The sequence below is a fragment of the Phlebotomus argentipes genome, unplaced genomic scaffold, assembly GCF_947086385.1.
Source record: "Phlebotomus argentipes unplaced genomic scaffold, Phlebotomus argentipes genome assembly contig_15, whole genome shotgun sequence".
NCBI classification, from domain to species: Eukaryota; Metazoa; Arthropoda; class Insecta; order Diptera; family Psychodidae; genus Phlebotomus; species Phlebotomus argentipes.
This window is the reverse complement of record NW_026776181.1, coordinates 9,524,002-9,542,659: the sequence shown is the minus strand read 5'-3', so window position 1 is coordinate 9,542,659 and position 18,658 is coordinate 9,524,002. Positions and strand designations below refer to the sequence as shown.

At 39.7% G+C, this 18,658-nt stretch overlaps 2 protein-coding genes across 4 annotated transcripts; both read left to right on the top strand.

The window, feature by feature from the left end:
• Positions 1 to 14: 14 nt before the first annotated feature.
• LOC132263509 (uncharacterized) lies at positions 15 to 11,792 on the top strand. Of its 2 annotated transcripts, none has more exons than XM_059763293.1 (3): positions 15 to 124; positions 10,261 to 11,204; positions 11,266 to 11,792. In XM_059763293.1, the coding sequence occupies exons 2-3, from the start codon at positions 10,305 to 10,307 to the stop codon at positions 11,374 to 11,376; spliced, it is 1,011 nt and encodes a 336-aa protein (XP_059619276.1). In that variant the 5' UTR covers positions 15 to 124; positions 10,261 to 10,304; the 3' UTR covers positions 11,377 to 11,792. The 2 variants fall into 2 exon arrangements, with proteins under 2 accessions (XP_059619276.1, XP_059619275.1); XM_059763292.1 differs by lacking the exon at positions 15 to 124 and adding an exon at positions 2,424 to 3,085.
• A 130-nt stretch (positions 11,793 to 11,922) lies between these two features.
• On the top strand, positions 11,923 to 13,031 carry LOC132262215 (mediator of RNA polymerase II transcription subunit 4). Of its 2 annotated transcripts, none has more exons than XM_059761400.1 (4): positions 11,923 to 12,076; positions 12,148 to 12,662; positions 12,731 to 12,827; positions 12,895 to 13,031. In XM_059761400.1, the coding sequence occupies exons 1-4, from the start codon at positions 12,009 to 12,011 to the stop codon at positions 12,974 to 12,976; spliced, it is 762 nt and encodes a 253-aa protein (XP_059617383.1). In that variant the 5' UTR covers positions 11,923 to 12,008; the 3' UTR covers positions 12,977 to 13,031. The 2 variants fall into 2 exon arrangements, with proteins under 2 accessions (XP_059617383.1, XP_059617382.1); XM_059761399.1 differs by having other exon boundaries at positions 12,728 to 12,827.
• Positions 13,032 to 18,658: the final 5,627 nt, after the last annotated feature.

Below are 18,658 nucleotides of genomic sequence, written 5' to 3'. Positions count from 1 at the left end.
TGAGTTTGATCAATTTCCCATAAAAAAAGTGATGCCTTTTGCAATGTGCTGACTTTAGCTGGCTTGCGAGGGTGGATGACAGAAAAAAAATACCACATAACATATGGATTGCCGTTTTCTCGTCGTAAGTACTCAATATTTTGCTAAAGAAAGTCATGTGGACAAAGCATGAGAAATCTATTGCATTTCCCCCTAACTCTTAATTCAATTTCCAACAACTTTCCACGAGACAAATTCAGCGAGACGTGTCCCCATTTATCGTCATAAAACATCCAGTAATCGTGCTGAGGAAAATCAATGGTGAGGCCAGGGACTTCATGCTATATCATAGTCATAAATTACTCCCGTCAGATAAAAATTCTTATGCAACAACTTTAGATCAATGCTCCCCATGTGATTAATAAAACTTTCCTCGCCACAAGTGAAATATGATGCACACTGCAGAGGTATTCTTTGTGGAAAAGTTGGCATTTTTCACCCCAAGACTATTTATACCGCCAGCGTGTGGCTTAATGAGGAAATTGCAGAGAATCAACCTGGCGCCTCCATCGCGCCGTCACTGTCCAACTAACCTCAATACGAACTTTTGCCTTGTCTGCCCTTTATTCGCACCGTCGTCGCCGGAAAACTTGCCACGTAATGCACAGAAATGCCTCCTCCCGTGATAATAGGGAGGAATAAAAGACTCACGGCTGGAACCCACACACGCGTAAAATTCACCTTTAGACACGTATATTAATGCACCAATATCCCAAGGAGTCTCCCTTTTCTGGGTTAACCGCACGGATTTTTTTCAGCACCACCCCAGAAGCATGTTGATTTCCGTCACCATGGAAAAGAAGGTATGGAATTACTTGTGGTAGGCATGAATATCTTCTATTACTGCGTAGTGAGTCTTGAGTTTGCTAAAGTTTTCCCATGAATATTGAGTGCATTTTCATATAATTACAAACGTTTTAAACTGCTAAAGTTTCCCCCATTTAGATACATCACGAATGTTAAACAACTTAGCAGAAACTTCACAAGAGATCTCATTTGAGGGGGGTGTATAAATTCTTTGATACCCCTATAAATTTCAGCGTGGAAGTGAAATTGTCTATGTAGCTATGATACTTTGTGAAAAAATACTGCTTAAAATCATAAAGCGTTAAAAGATCAGTAAATCTTCTTGTAAGTATTATGCTAGTGGATTCCGCGAGTTAGAAATATGAGAAGATTATACATAAAATCTGACTGAAAATTTATGAACTTCCTCATTCAATCAATCTGACCTCGTTTAATTAATTACCTGAACTTCCAAAATGCCTTAGTCTCCTCTATTTAGTAATTACATTGAACATCATAACCGTCTTCTTCCACTAAGCAATTTGCAGATGATAAATTAACTTCGTTTAAACTTACGATATTGTCCTTAACCATATTTGCATATTTTAGTCCACTGCGGGATTCCACAAATAGGAAAACTTTCTTAATGGCATTTCGCAAAAGAATCTTTTCTTGTTTATTTTTGACCCTATTTTATTTGTTAAAGTCAAAATTCAGTGGGTGGATTTTTTCCAAATAAAGACTATGCGAAGAATTGTGAAACTACCAGAAAAAGAACTTCTCAATCAACAACCATGAATGTAATTCTAATTAATTCTTCAGCCGAACGTTGCTTTTGTACGGCATTGTCTGAATTAGTGATTTTTAAATTGCCTCAAATAAATTAGTGATTTCCTCTTCTGATGAGGATGACGACATTGCCAGAAAGAAAGAAACACGTTGCTGAATTACCTTAAGAACCCAATTCGCAACTTAATGGTAAATAACTAATAACATGAGATGTAAAAAGTAACTGTTTCCCTCTTGTCGTGCAATTTCTTCTATTTTAATTAAGTCGAACACCTTTTGCACCGCCGCGAAGTGCTTTTTCATCATAGCATTAATTGGTGATATCGTGATTTTCACACAAGACATGAGTTCTCGGGATTTATGTAATTTACCCGAGGATGAGAATGAGATTTACAAAAGTCTGATTAGATTAATTGCAATTTCGGTGAGCTTGAGATGGGAATAATTCATTTTTCACACTTTTCTTCATTGACAATTCAATTTGCAGTTTTGCACAGCATCTGTGAAATATGTGTACTACTTGTATGCATCAAGCGCGCCTGATGGCCGGCCATTCATGCCAAGTTCCACACAGCTGTGGAATATGAATTCTCACCTGTATTTCGAACATGGCAAGATCTCTTTCACACTCATGCCTCGTGAGGGGGAAGTCAGCCAGTGCGACTGCTCAATCGCGATAGTTTCTCTCGCTTCTCGAGCTGCTCATCTCCCTCTAGCACGCACATTTTCCCACTGCACGGGCATTTAATGGATTTTATGAATGTACCTCTGGAGAACACGAAAATCTCCAACGGCGCACAGTATTTGCGCGATGTTGGTCGATGGAGGAGTGCGACTTGCCGCCCTGTCTCCACTCCAACTGCCATTTCCACACACCATCGATTGATCCATTGATTGTGAGACAAATTGACAGTGATAGTGGGGTGTGATTGCAAAAGTGTCGGATGACTCGAGTCAATTTCTGTCCATCACACTTGCGACGATCGATTGTGAGCGCGAACAAAGAGCAGCGATTCTGGTGGGCACCTCCAAAGCCCTGCTCCATGACTGGAGTTCATGACAAAAAGCCACTCCATTTGTGATTGTGTTCGTGACTCTGGAGTATATTGTTTTGCCTGGTGCGCTCAGAACTGGACAAGAAAACCACCTTTGCCGCGCCTCTCCGCACCCCTCGTTCTGGCTTGTGCTATTGCCAACTGGTGGGAATTTTCTGCAGATACACATTTTGTGTTTGTTTAGCATTTTGAAATAGTCTTATCCAAGTGACACAGAAAGACACGACAACAGTCTGGACACGGGTGAATTAAAAGTGTGTGATGAGAAAAATTTACTTTCAGAGACACAATTGTGTGTGCACGAGACTCTTAATTGATATTCAAGAGCTGGAAGCTTCCTAAATAGATGACAGAAACACCTTGAGTAGTTGAGCGACGAAGCACTGGTATTGCAGCATTGAAGCAATTCTTAAATGGTAAAGAGAACTGTATGGCAATTTTCCCTTTCATGTTTATTATTATTTCTCGACCAATCATTTCCTACTGGAAGTTTCTTGTTAACTGTTCTCGCTGTTCTGCAATCTCGTTAATTGCACCAATCTATATGTAATCAATTTTCAATAACTCTGTTTTTTGCCATCAACGCTCTATGGCTCAAATTCCACTCTGGGAAAAATACCTTGGAAACGAATTAAAGCCTCGCTCGAGGGCTATTTTCATGCATTTGGCAAAGACGAAAAATAGCCTTAAGCCGACACCCATTCGAATAGAATTATCTCTGTGAGATATTGCAGTCTATTGGAGTGTCGGCTGTTGCAACAATAGGCCGCTGCTCAATGGAGTACGTGTACTTGCGTTTTTCCTTCTGCACTACATGCTTTCATAACATCCGGGGGGTGAGGGATTCAGTGTCGTCGGCAAGAAACGAAGAGATTGTTTCTACTTTCCTTATCTCATCGTCAAGATCTATAGCACGGTTTTTCATGTTTATTCTTCCTCCATTGAAATTTCACAATATCCACTATGCATTGGTATAAATGAGGTGTACGATAAAAAACTGGATTATCAGACACTTTTCCCATTATTTTCCCAACAAACTCTGCTCTTTTCACCATATTTCATTGCTATTCAGCACAAGAAGTACTATATTTCCGCCGGCAATAAATGTAATGTAAACTATACAACAGCATATGTACTCTGCGCGCAGATACAGAAGCCAACATTTTATTAGATGGCTTGGTGATAAAACAACACAGAGAGTGAATGATCTCTCTTGCTCTAATTACAAAATATTATACCCCAGTTGAAAGATACTGATCTAATTTGCTGAAATGTCTATTTGGAAGGGTTTTGGGTGTCCTGAGAGGAAATGACAAACAGGCAAACATGTCTATTTATAAAAAATATGATATCTTATTTCCCCTGATTAATTTTATTACGCGTCCGTTTAACATATCATTAGCATTTGCATCTTACCTCCGAGCCATGATATAACATTTAAAATTCAAATTCAATAAACTGCTTCTATAATTTATCGTGGATTTATGTGTTGCGCTGAGGATGAAAGACTTTTATTATGAATTTAAGGGCATGGATTTAGTGCGCTTTGACTGTCTGAAAGCTGCGAAGCAATTTAATTTTACTTTCAAGCTGATCTCAAGCTTAAACGCCATCATTATGTACAATATGTATGTGGAGTTTGTATAAAGCTGCTCACATGAGATATCAGATGTTTGCTTCCATTCACTGTGCGCCAGAGGTGACAGTCCATTTTCTTTATCCCTCTCACCGATATCAATTGAATGTTATGACGCACGTGAAGATATTTGAGAAAACACATTACAGAACATGAAAGTTTCACTTCTCATGAAACATACAAACATTTTGTGGTGAATTGTAAATTTCCTCGCAATATCCCGACCACATTCTCTTAGAAAATCAAATAAATATCCAGAGGAAGTGAGTTCTCTGGTATATACTTACACTTTTAAACGCTCCAGCGAGAGAAAAGAGGAATATAAATGTTTTACGCTGATGCTGGTTATACGAGGGAAATTTGTCATCATGTGACTCAGACTTAGTATTCTTGCTTGGCTTCTGCAGAGTCACGAGAAAAACAACACCTCAAGCACGAGTGAGTTTACAATCTTCAGAGCTCTTAATGAATGATATATATGCAAAAGATATGCGAATAGGAATACCAGAGTTTCCGTTCTGTTTCATATGTAATACAGGAAAAATGAGCAGTGAATATAGATATTTTAACGAAAATATTTGCCTCACACAGTCTCTTAAACACTTCTAACCAACTTTAGGCATCGTTAGGCGATTCTATCTTGAAGATTGTACCCACGCTCTTTGGCACAACTTCCTGTCGAAAATTATATTCAGAGAGATTGATTTTCGTTGGCCAGATACCATTAGGATGATTGGACCCATTTCTGGTCCCTCGCAGCAGTACACCCATTAAAATGTGAACAATTTGCTCAGGCTGTTGCGAATCTAATGACTTCAGCTTAATAATTACGCGCACAACAGTTTGTTTATCCATTTTAACAATAACTTTAATTGCACCGACGTGCTAAAAGTGCCTCATTCCCAGTTTTTACGAGTATTACCATTTTTTACCGCTCCGAAATAGTGTGCAAGAATTCTTTCTGCTGTTCTTTGCAACCCAGAAGACGGAGAATTTTGAAACAGAGCCACGCTAGACAGTAAACTATAATAATTGTGAGACGTACAAGGTGCCGAATGGCTGAGAGAAGCATTAAAGACAATGTGAAATTCGCAGCTTTCATTTGACATTGTAGACTTTAGAGTTCCAATTAGTTCGAGACAACAGGCAATAGCACCTGAAAATTCACACTCAACGCCTCACAGCTCATGCCATTAGGCACCGTGTCTGCAATGTTCGCCCATAAAGATCTCATGTCTTGGCAGAACTGTCGTGTGACTTAATTCAATTTTCTCCGTCGTGTAGATATGATTTCTGGAATGACGGAATTTTCATTGTAGCTCGCAATGACTCAATTCGCAGAGATCTTCTTGGAAAATATTACCATACGGCGACAGTACACCTTTCTCTTATCAATTAGAGACACATACATTTTTATTCGCCGGTCGTACAATATCTGAATAATTTCTCTCATTAGACAAATGTGAATTACGACTGTGAAAGCGGAAAAATGAGTTTCTCATTAATTAGCCAAGAAGGACACGACTTCATTTTCAACCTGATTGCAATTCTGCCCAATTACACGAAGTTTTAATAAAGAAATTCATAGTCCATCGGCACTTCCGGACGACGAGTCTTTGTATTCTTGGAATTAAAATAGAGTCTTCAAATTTTATTATTTACCAGTTCTTCTGCTAAAGCTATACAATTTTTTATGCTTCAGAGACTTTATAAAGCATTATTTTACTTGATCGATGCGATTAAGCTCATTTTAACTATGTTCACAATTTTCAGTTATAGTTTTCCTTCCGGAATTTCCCGACATTGCATGTGATACATGAGCTTAATACTTTTAATCAACAATTTAGGTTAGTATTTTACGAATTTCTTGTAAGTGTAGCGCAAAGAGCGATTATTATACTAAAGAAAAGTAATAATATTTGAATTAAATATTAAATAAGGCATAATGACCGAATTTTCAAAACCTTTCTATCATTTCAAAACAGTGCAATTGAGGTGAATGTGCGGTACATGTAACACTTTTTTTTAATAAATATCACCAACTTTACTCATAAATAAACAATAATGGCTCTAATGTCTGCCTCTAAATGTCTTACAATTGCATTAAAACAAAACTTTATTCATTCCCCAAGATAGCAAAAAACCAATTTTTCAAATGTAGCGAATGTACTTTTACTTTCGCCCAATAATAATGTCATTGGGTTGTTCAACGACCCATTGTGAGGAATAATTTCAATATTAGATCACAGCTTTTGGTACTGTGAATTGGAATTGTGTACACAGTCAATATTTGAAAGTTTTTTTTTCCTGTTTTTTTGAATAGAATTTCGGAATGACTGCGCACTGAGGCGTAAAAATGACTTTCCTAGAGGATAAATAAAACATGGATCGGAAGAAATTTCGTTTTAATTCGCCAAATTTTATTTAATTTTCATCACACTTGCCATAAAAGTTTCCCATAAATAACACAATTCTCAGCGAAATCCGGCCATTGAGCACACGTTTTTCCTGTATTCATATCTTCCTTTGTATAATAGCTCCAAGGCATGAGTTGAAAGCACTGAAAAACGGTGGAAATATCATTCAAAAGAGGTAGTTAATTGTCTAATCATGACGTCAACGTCTATCAAAAGCGGCAATCGCAGAATTGGGTGGTGTTCTGGGAGAGACACACACAATAAATTTGTGGAAAATGTGTGTGCCATGCAGTAAAATTATAATTCTACTCCCTTTTTCACTGAAAATTGCGCAATCGAATTAATGAATTGTCCAAGACGGCAATAAAGCGACGAATGAGCGATGAGATAGTGGAAAAAGTGTGTTTGAAAATGAAATGAAGCACCTATTGAACATCGTCTCATTTCAAAACAGCTATTTAATGGTTTTTAGACTTCATCATTCATTGCGAGTATACAGTGGAGTTATGCAAGTTTCGTGGCTTTGATGGAAAGGCAATGGCCGAAGGGGATCAACACAACTCATCCCTAAACCAGTTGAATTATTTCGTGAAAATATTTTCGTTTTCATTTATTTTTCAAATTTACCAATTCCAGTCGGTAAATAACCCCTGAGTCTGTTAATTATTTGTTTGAAGAGCTCAAGATAAATGTTTGCATTGCAAGAGATCAATAAAAAGCAGCGAACATCGTTTTCGTTTCAATCACCTCGACTTCTCAATCCATCTCAATCTCGTCAAGCTTCATTTAATCGGCGTGACTGTTCACTGGGATTGCCTATAATGCTCTCTGGATGTTATATAAATTCGAGGAATTCATTTCCCATAGACTGTAATGAAATTTCCTAAATTCTTTGTGAGAAAAATAGCAATTATTCATCTGAACCCGATTTCCCTCAATAATTCTATTACTCCTGTGCTATACTCCTCTCGAATCTCTATATTGATTCATTTCTTCTAAGCCAACACATAGCGGATTTTCCATAAGAAAACCATTAGTGAAGGTACATTGAGAGAGTTCTTATCTTGCGAATTGCTTCATGAATTCTGCATCTTTCACGCCCCACAAATGGGCGATACTGCTTGAATTTTCATGACAATGGGAAACCACACAAAACAGTCATTCACCGCGACTCCAGCGACTGCATCACGATGGGAATTCTCTTCCTGTTCTTAAGCCAATTTCACGGAGTTCCACCAATATAATGCTCCAAGAGCGTATCAATATTGAATATGAATTGTTATGCCATCCATAGAGATGCCTTTTGATTGTTCCAATAGATAAATTCAAATATTTTTGCAGACATGCTAGTGTTTTTACTTACAACACCTGATTAAGCATGACGCATGATTATCAACTGAAACATCTGCTTGTAAAATTTTCTTCACACTGTTTAACGCTTTCATATCCATCGTCTGGGCACGTATTGAGCGTACGAAGTGCTGCTAGAGCAAGAGTTGTCTTAAATTTCGCACATCGTCTCGCAAAATTTGCGATTCTTTAACTTGAAAATTCACGTAAATATAGAGATCAATATGTGTCGAATAAATATAGACACACCGTGGAGAATTGTTCCATGAATAAGGCTATTTCTGTAAGGCATGCACGAGAATAAAGCACAATTTGTATATTAATAGTGCACTTGGGATTCACGAGTAACGTGGTTTCGCATAGCTTCTGGAGGGAATTTTCGCAGAATCTCAACGAGTGCACTTTGCAGAAGAGTAACTTTTCTAGAAATATACAAAATATTTGCATTTTGAGCACCATCGAAGCGTCGTACTCAGCATGAACATGTGCTTTATATGCATACCTCCAATATATATACTGATTGACATGGGGAAGTAGATAATAAAAAATGCATCGCTATTATTTCGGGTGATTTCTATCGATCTGTCGTGAAATATGCAAGAGTTTCAGGGTAAAAGCAATGCCAATATTAAGATCGAGTGCGGTTGTTCATCTTTCATCTGAATGTTATGACCTTATGCGTCGATAAACAGAAATGCAGCGCTTTTGAACCATCATGAATTTATTGAAATTACCACTACCATTGAGAGATTAATTGCAGTGCCGTGCTTAAGATAATTTCGCAGAAAAGCTACGCATCATAAGGCGAGATTGAGGTGAATCACACGGCGAATTAAGATTCACAGCGAAGTGAATCTACTCTTTTGTCTGGTACATTGTGATTCAGAGTATGGCGACTTTGTGATGTGAAGTCGCATTTGATAATGTGCTCAACCTTCATGCAATTCGATTTCACTTTAATATCACTTTTTTTGTCTGCCTGGACAGAGATTTATTTTCCGTTTGGAGATTTTTTCCTCGAAATCCCAGTGTGATTTTCCCGGTGGAAATTACAGAGCAATTTTGAGGTGTACTGAGAGACACGGCTATGCTCTCTGATTGCTCCCGGAGTCACTGACATGGAGCATATGAAACTGATTGTGCTTTTTGTGGTAGAAAAGAGCCAAAAAAATAATTTTATGCTTTACGGTTAATTTAATGGCATCGCAGTGTAATGTTGAGACGCGGTGAATTAGATTTTGAAGAAAATTGCAACACCGCCAGAGAAATGGTTGGCGTTCGTGAGGACGCGCGTGGTGGGAAAATATTAGCATGCATTAAGATTATTGCAATTTATAAATTCACAATTGATGAGGAAAATGAAACGTGGAATAAAGAAAGTCATTCTCCTCTCGACACTCTTTCAGTTCGATTGTCTTCTTAATTAAATTAGCATGTCTTGCGCCGTTTTCTTGTGGGTTGCTCCATGGCATCTCCAAGTAAGGGAGCAGCTGTTCCATCATCCACACCGCAGAGAGTATTTCGCTCACAGTGTTTTTGCTCTCTGTGTCTTATTGTGCGCCTCACATTGCGAGATGAATGACCGCAAAACCATCTCCAGCCTCCAATCAATGCTCCATCCTGACTTGGCAGCAATTATTGCCTCATGTGAGGGCGTCTTTCAGCTCTTTTACAGTTTCAGATGGTGTATTTCGCCACCCATCCCAAAAATCGCCACTCTGACTCATTTGCCTAATCTCCTTGTGCAAATGTGAAAAATCAACAAGTGAAGCACCTCGGGTGCCGTGTTTTACATCATCATTTGTACCCTATTTCGCTGTGGAACAATGTGCTAAATCGCACAGAAATTCCATAACTAAATATTCTATTGTGTTCCTCTTATCAATGTTGGTCTTCTTTTCCGCCTTGTGGCAACAATTTCTCGCTACAACTCTTCCCCATGTTTTCCACCCATTCAAAAGCATGCAAACCAGGCAAGGAATTTGTACCTTGTTCAGGTCGACAGAGTATTATTTGTCGGGAAAATATGAGGTGAAATTGGAATATAAATTCATCAGTGGAAATATGTTTGAGACGTTTGAGATATTGTCATCGTTGTTTAGGAGAGTTTATGAAAAGTTGAATTGCAATGGTCTCCACTTTAGCTAGTGCAAACCGTAACTTATTGTCCTATTCTCTTTGCTTTCAGATTAAAAGTATTCCGGAAGATCGTGTCGTCCTTCTTGCCTCATCATGACTTGGCATTGGTGGTCTCACTGGTTCTGGATCACACTGACACTCTCAGTGGCGGTTCAAGCCTTGCCCATGAGCTCCGTCACAAGCGACACTCACCTGGCTCAGCTCAAGGTGCTCGAGGCGCGTGAGAAGGTGTACAGCAAGAGAGAACCTCTGAAGTTCCCCTTGGCGGTGCAGACGGATGCTGAAGATGAGCTCTTCGGCGTAGATCGCGCCTTCGCGGCCGTTGAGGTGTCGGACGGAGGCCGCTTGAATTGGATATCGCCGCATCCGCCCGAGAAAGACAAGTCAATTAAGCGTCCGGAGAATTCCACGTATGAAATCAACCTGATGGACAGCAATTCCAGCCACTCGAATCCCTCCATGAATGCCACTGTGGAGAAAACCCCTGAGGATCATGGTGAAAATTCCACCGGAAGCTTGGTGGAGAGCGAAGCCGAGAGGACGGATGAGAACAGGACCGAGAGTGAGACTGTTCGCCCGGAAGTGGATCTCGTGCAGAACAACACGGTGGATTTGGAGGTGCAGCTGCAGGAGAATGACACTCTCGAATTGCCGGGGCGCAGATCCAAGGTGCTCACCGAGTACAGCGATGATCTCAGAATAGCCAACCTCACCACGGAGACGAAGAACCTGCTGGCGCGCTCCGCTGCCTCCTCCGTCACGTCCGTCAACGACGATGAGCTGGGCAGCGAGCTGTCTGTGCACGCCTATTCTGCCCAGCACTCCTCTTCGCTCAATGCCGGAGCCATTTCCGGCATTTGCGTGGCTGTTATGTTCCTGTTTGTGGGCACGGGAGTGATCGGCATGTTCCTCTACCGAAGGCGCTACATCAATAAGCCCCAGACTCTCAGTGAGCCCGACTCCAGTGGATACATCGACGACAGTACAATAAGAGTGAGATTCCTCATGACCAAATCCCATTATGGATCGTCCGCTAACATTCTTTCTCTTCCAGGACAATTCTGACGAGATGTACAGTTTGGATAATGACTCCTTCCTGAATTCTCTGGAGGCGATGACGATCCAAAACTACTGGACGGACAATGTGAAACATACAAAACTTTAGTAATCAGGAATTGAGAGCCTGCCCCCGTCAAATCGCGAAGCAAAAGGCATATAAAGACATATTTCTAAGCTTAAGAGCAAGATTAGAACGAAGGATCTTAATAATACCTAGGATTTAAGTACAAGTTGAGAATTAATGTATTTCTTCTAGCGTCCATGAACCTTGTAATTTAAGTTTTATCTCAAGGCAGACAGAAATAGATATTCTTTTTCGCCAAAATTGTGATAAATGTTAGAGTTTCCGTTCAAATTGAGATGTTAAAACTCTTGCAGTGAGCCAATCAAGTAGAGAAAAACTGCTGTAGCAAACCGTCCTTTTCTTTCATCACACAACTTCCATGAATTTCAATAGATGTACCCATATTTATAATGTTAGAGGATGCAGAATGTATAAATAAATGTGAATCATCCATTAAAGAGTCGTTTTCTTTTGAAAGTGAGCAACTTAAAGGGCAATCGGGGCAGTTCCTGATGTTTGACGGTGTGTCTTTGCTGTGCTGTGAGTTTTTAGTACTAATCGGATGTGTCTCGACTGAAGTGTCCCAGTTGTCCCACAGTCTGCAAACCAAAATAGAGAGGTGTCAGTTCCTCCGTGAATTTTCCAATTTTTCTTAAAAACTACTTACGGAAATCATGTCTTTCCACTTGAGTACGAAGGAAAGACTTCTTGCGATCGTGGATGATATTGAGATCATCGCCAAGTAAGAGGATTTCTCATATTTTTCCTTATGTCAACAAACCCTGGCATTTCTAACCTCAATGTCTCTTCCAGGGAGTTGATAGAGAACACCATCGCTCCCAAGCATCAGAAAATCTCCAGCACTGAACATGCCCAGCTGGTGGAGCTTCTTGTGGCGAAGGATGCCGAATTGAAATCAGTGTTGCAATTGGCGTGCGACCAGACAAAGATTGAGCAGAAGATGAACTCGTTGAGAGCTCAAGTGGAGCTTCAGGACCAAGAAATCAACCAGCTGCAGAAGCAGCTCAAAGAAGCGGAGCAGATACTCTCCACGGCTCTGTTTCAGGCCCGACAGAAGCTAGCCAGTATTGCAAGGGCGAACAAGAAGCCCGTTCCGTCGGAGGAGCTGATAAAGTACGCTCACCGGATCAGCGCTTCTCATGCCATCTCGGCGCCCCTTACGTGGCAACAAGGGGACCTAAGGCGCCCCTATCCGACGGACATTGAGATGCGACTGGGCTTCCTGGGCAAGTCCGATCTCAATATAAATGGACACAACCTGCAGCACCACAGTAGCCTCAATGAGATGCACAGAAACACCACAGGAGGTGACTATCTCTCAATTTATCTAATTTGTGCCTTGAAATCCTTCTCATGAGACACTTTGTCGCAGAAGTTCCCGCCTCAGCGCAGAATCAGTTCGCCTGGCATCCTTCCGGAGAACTTCACATGTCCGTCTTGGCGTCCGGAGGATCGATACTGCTCGACACACGGTTTGATTATTCATTTACGCTTCTGGGAATTCACGTGGGAAACTGACAATGTCTCTCTCTTTTGCAGAGCTCGCAAGAATGCGTCTCAAGTGGAAGTTGAAGTCATGTCCACAGAATCCTCAAGTTCCAGTTCGAGTGACTCTCAATAATAGAGGTGAGCTTCAGAAAAATTCCAATCTTCACTCATTTTGTCATATCAATTAGAATAATGATGATGATGAGAAACAGGATATTTTTTCTCTCGAAACCCTCCCGGAAAATGCTGGGTGGAAACAGAGGAGGGAAAAAGCGCCTCTCACAATCTGAGACGACGAGCCTCCAATTCTGAAAGTTTCCAATCAAGCTTTTCCACCCTGTCGGCAAAAGTGTATTATTTGTGCTTGCCAAGAAAATATTTTTCTCTTTTTGTACATGGTTGTGCTGGAGCTCCTTCATTTTCTCCGCTCCAACATTCTACACGGAGTGTCTATATAATATCTGTTTCCTTCTCTCCACCATTTTCAACACTCTTCGCTCCACCATTTAATAAGATATATATGTACACAATGTGAATATAGCACGCTATATACGAATGACGGTAACGCCAACATCAAGCAAAGACTTTTCAGTTCATCACAGATTCTCAAATTTTCTCGCTTTCCAGCATATTTTTTTTTATCGTGCGAATTTTCCGAATTCCTTTTCCTACAAAATTTACAGTCATTTCACGAAGAAATCTCGTTAACATAAAAAGACTGAACAACTGAGGCTATTTACTAGATTTTTCAGTCATTCTAATCTTGATTGAATATCGAATGAAGGGGCGTTAAAGTTGAAAACAATCATCATTATACTGAGTAAAATTTTAAAATTTCTATATTTTGATGACTGAAAAGTGTGCAGACTAAAATTGAGGCATGAAATTGCAGTGGAAAGTTGTGGACTGAAAGACGAGCACCGTGAGAAGGTTTGAGAAACTGTGACCCTCTCTCGCAGCACACACAAAAATGTTCATCAACCATCTCCAAAAAGTCTTGATTCTCTCTTCACACTGACTGTGTGATTTGGCTCGAAATACAGAGTGTGCTACACACTTTGTTCGATATGAGCGGGTAGATATTGAAGCGGAGAGAAGGAAAATTTTCAACTCAACCTTCCATAACGTTATACAACACAATGATTTGTCGAATAGAGCAGAAATCTTTCTCAAAGAAAATACTTTTCCAAAAGTTTCACTCAACGATGGTGCCTCAAAGAGAGATGACGCTTTTGACTCAAACAGAGAGCGATGCGAAAATGCGATGTCTGAATCAGTGGATGAAATTGTGAATGCTCTTCTGGAAGTTGAGATAAATTTTCGGATGGAGTTCCCGAAAAACCCTAACATTTTCCGTATGGCAAATTATAAATATTTCATGCAGTCACTGCATGGAAAAGTCTTGCGGAATTGTGCTTTCTATATAACTCAAATTTCAAATAAACTCTAATGGAGGAGCTTTTAAGCTTCGAGCGGGATATTTTCAGGTACTTTCGCCCGAAAATTCATCAAAACGAGAACCGAAGAGATTTTGAGCACACAATTAAAAATCCCTCTTCGTTCTCTCTGCAACGAACAACGTTTTGAACGAACGTTTCTCATACACTCATGGCCATCATGGCGCAGTAGCGAGCGTCATTCGCACAGGGTGACGTCTCGCAGCTCCGGAGTTGGAAGAGGCGCTTGGCGAGCGAGAGCGCCGAGCATTTTCCCCACACCCTGTCTGGTGGAAGAGAAGTCGATTTGATATTATGCCCAAGGAATCTGAGTCTGTGCCAGTATAAGAGAGTGGGCTGAGTGTATGTGTTTATGGAGGGTAGATGAGTCAGGTATGCTGAACAATGAGTCGCGGACTGGTTAAGATGTTTTCTTTTGGCGTGAAAATCAATACAAAATTTTTAAGATTTTCAAACGAACACGTTATGAGAGACCAATTTAAGAACTAGTCATAGAGTCAGAGGAATTGTGCTAGGATTGCCATTCAGTAACAGTAAGACAGTAAAAGAGGTTAACGCATGCGATATTCTAAAGGACTCATGAACGAAAATCTCAGGAATATTGCCAGACATTTCTTAAATATTTCCTAAATCTGAAAAGTAGGGAAATTAAATAAATTTTGCATGTCTGTCAATGGGGAAAATAGTATCTTATCCCAGAGAGTTTTGTGGAATTCCTAAAATGAAAAAAAAAACAAGCGAATCTCATTTAATTTTCTTTTGATTATCCCAAAGTAATAGAAGCGAAACAGCCTAGAAATTTGTATAATCACACGTAGAATTACAGTTTGGTGAGGCGAAAACAAATCTAGATAGAACACAGTCAGACCGACATAGTTATTTTCTACTATCACTGAACCTCATTAAATCAATACTTTTGCTTCGGAGCATCACACAGTTCAGCACCCCTGACTTTGCTATGTGCCTCGATAAACTCCGTATGACGAGAATGGAAAATTCTCAACTCAATGGTTGGAATTTTCCCTCGAGTTGCCAGTATGAGAAAGTTTTTGAAAAAAGTCCTTCTCTACACTTCCTCTGCATGGATTTTCATTGGGAGTTGAAATTTTTTAATGAATATCTCGCGGCAACGCGGCTGCTTGGCTGTGATGGAAAAGGCGCCAATTTTTAAAAACTTGGCACTCTAGGCTTTCGCGCTGGTGGCAAAAGCCAATACCAGAAAACGCGGAGAAACAAGCACGAATGTGTGTATGGGTTCACGTCTTCACGTGATAAATCGGGCTTTCTGTCGCCGTGGCTGAACATTCTTTTTATAAAAAGCCTCGGTGATTTTGTGAGGCCGCCACTGCCGCCTCTGTGGAGCTCTTGTCTGCCTCTCTCTTTGGAATATCTTCCCGTGTGAATGTACATTTTCTACCAGTGACTTTCTTACTGCGCCACTGTTGCTCACTGTTCGCCGCACGGGATGAATACACTTTGTGAGAATGAAGAGCACCGGCGATTTTCACATAAATATTTTGGCGAATTAGGGAGAACCTAATTAGCGAACAGATTCCTTGCGTAAGGAGTACATATACAAACAATTTGAAATAAATATCCTCTTATTTGCACCCAACTCAACCAGAGAAATATCAGGATAAAGTGAGAAAACGTAGAAAATAAGGTACTTTCAAGGTTTTTATTGGTAAACGTCCTTCCTTTTGGTGGTGCGCTATTTTGTCAGTCTTTCGAATATTGCTCAACGATTGCGCATTTTAAACGTTATTGACTGAAGCTGGAGCCGCAGCTTCGCTGTGTACACAAAACTTTCAAATATCTGCGTGAGCCCCGGCCAAGCTTCAGCGTTGAAAGCTCCGACAGAAATCTACTTCTTTTCCAATCATGATCGAGAATTAGTGATTAAATTCTCATATATTATTAAAGAAGTAACAAGCAATATTTGATAAGTAAACAGTAATAATCAGAAATTGGTAAATATTTTAATTTCAGTCGATTTTTAAATGAATTTTATTTAAAATAATGGCACAGAGACTCTGAATAATGTCTGTACCTACATTCAGTACAGTAATCCAGTTCTAGAAAAATCTTTGAAAATAGGTAAATAATTCTGCTTTACTCTCGACAATTCAATCAAAAATTTTATTTTTATTGATTATTTTAAAGAAAATATATATAGTAAAAGTATAAACATTTTACAGTAGAATTCAATCAAAATTTAAGTAATATCCGAATTTTTTAAAAACAAGTTGAGTTAATGTTAGTTTATTAGAAAAATCTTTCCATGCCTATTAGAGGCATTTTAATATGTTCCTCATCATATAGTCCACTAAAGTCAAACAAGACTATAGATTTTAATAAAATCATGGCATGTTATTCAAAAACGATTCAGCGAGTTATATTCCGCGGTGCCCTCAAAGAGCACAACCACTATAAGCCATTCGATTTTTTACCACTCAGTTAACATCCGATTGTGTTTCGTTTGAATTTCCCGCTTTAATTTTAAGGCATTTCTGTTGCCTCTGGAGTTGCAGCGTGCAGGATGGAGGTGTGTTTTGAAAACATCATCAAAGTGAATATATTTTTGTCGAGGAGTTTGTAATTTTGTACCCCACTGGCTGGTTGGTAACATTGGGATTTTCAGTGCAGTCGCTGGTGTTCGTGCCTCATGATAGCTGTGTGTTTGTTCCCCCATGAATGTATGGCACTTTATTCGCGTCATCGGTGTTTCTATGTGGCCTGAGAACAGCGAGCTACAGTGAGGGTTTCATATCTGAATACGAGGTGTTCGCTGAATTGTACAATGGAAAAGGTTATCGAGAGAGGTGGCACTGTTTCTTCCCCAATGTAATATTCTCGAGAGTCAGTCGATTGGAGTACGAAAGAGTATCTCGCTCTTCCGAATGCTTTCTGCTCCTCTTGTGGTTTGGGTTCTCGATGAATAAAATACTGACATTCTATTTTCCGAACATTTTACCTATACCCATTCTCATAAATGTATATTCCACGGGTTTGGCGCACGAAACATTTATAAGGATTCCCCGATTTTTGGGTTAACGTAAAAAAATGTTGAAAAAATTAAAGCGAACTTGAGATTGTAAAATGAGTATCCTTTGTTAGCTCCAAGACTCTTTTTTGCTTCAAGAAACACCCTCTGTGTTCGTCTCGTGGTACTAGTGCTTCTTGTATAACGTCCACTGCATTCGCTCTGTGATGTTGGCTGTGTGGGTCGATTTCCACGTTGGTATGAGAGTTCAGGGTGCTTGCCAAGTCTCTTTGAAGCAGCGAAAACACTGTCGTATTAGATATTTTCGTTTGTGTGACTGATGCCTTGCGCATGTGTTGTTTCTGCCATGTTCCCAGGCATTGGATATCAGGAAAGCGTAATGCCGTACTTTTATTTTAACAATTTTGCAGGGATTTCTCGAAAGATTCCATATTATTTGCAGAGAAACAGTAACTTATGTCCATATTAGGTCCCTTAAAGTCAAGTGTTATCGAAAATTGGAATGAAAACCAAGTCTCTGAGTTGATTTCTCTTTCGTCCCACTATATACAAAGTGTGAGAGCGCTCGAAGAACACAAAAATTAGGAACTGTTGAGTTTGAACACGGCACATGTACAGGGTGGATGACTGAAATGTTTCTGCCACGAATTCTTCGCGTATAGGTTAGGATACGAGAGAGCTGTGAGTGAGTTTGTATTTCTTATCCTGTTAGATAATGTCGGCAAAAGAGAGGAAGTCTCAGTGCTCTTGCGATCATAGAAATATCCAGACCTCCAAGTAAATGTTTTATGTAATCCCTTGACGACTTGAGCATTCAAATTAACGGAAAAAGCAGTTTTTAAATGAAGTCCTTTTGTCTGAACATTGCCTTTATATTGGATCTAAGTAGGAAAACAATTTTACAGAAGTTTTGAATTCATTGAATAATTCGGCAGGAATTTTTTAATAATTGAAGAGAATTATTGAATTATTAATTTTTTTTTATCCTGATACTAAATATGGAAGATGATTACTACGTTTGAGATTCTGCCTAAATTTTGTTGAGCGGTTTTAAGTTTTCGCAATTGAATTTATGAATATGCCGAATTGAAGTGAATCATTTCGGAAAGCCACTTATGACGCACCCTGCAACGAAAGGCTGCTACGACGTGTCCTATTGGATGGCGAGGCAAGGCAACGCTGACGTCTTGAAGCGAGAACTCTCATTGGGATATCTAACCTATAAGCCCCATGAGGCATGACTTGATCTAAATTCACGTCTAGGGCTAGCTAATTAAGATATCGAGATCGATTTGGTGATCAATCTGAAAGATTTGTCAAATCAGAATTTGTCACGTTAAATTGTTGGTCTGAG

Bases quoted from the DNA above. Each gene is read 5' to 3' on its own strand.
- LOC132263509 (XM_059763293.1), top strand. From the start codon at position 10,305: ATGACTTGGCATTGGTGGTCTCACTGGTTCTGGATCACACTGACACTC. The intron at 11,205-11,265 runs GTGAGATTCCTC...TTTCTCTTCCAG, and splicing joins TCGACGACAGTACAATAAGA to GACAATTCTGACGAGATGTA.
- LOC132262215 (XM_059761399.1), top strand. From the start codon at position 12,009: ATGTCTTTCCACTTGAGTACGAAGGAAAGACTTCTTGCGATCGTGGAT. The intron at 12,077-12,147 runs GTAAGAGGATTT...TGTCTCTTCCAG, and splicing joins GATATTGAGATCATCGCCAA to GGAGTTGATAGAGAACACCA. The intron at 12,663-12,727 runs GTGACTATCTCT...ACTTTGTCGCAG, and splicing joins GCACAGAAACACCACAGGAG to AAGTTCCCGCCTCAGCGCAG.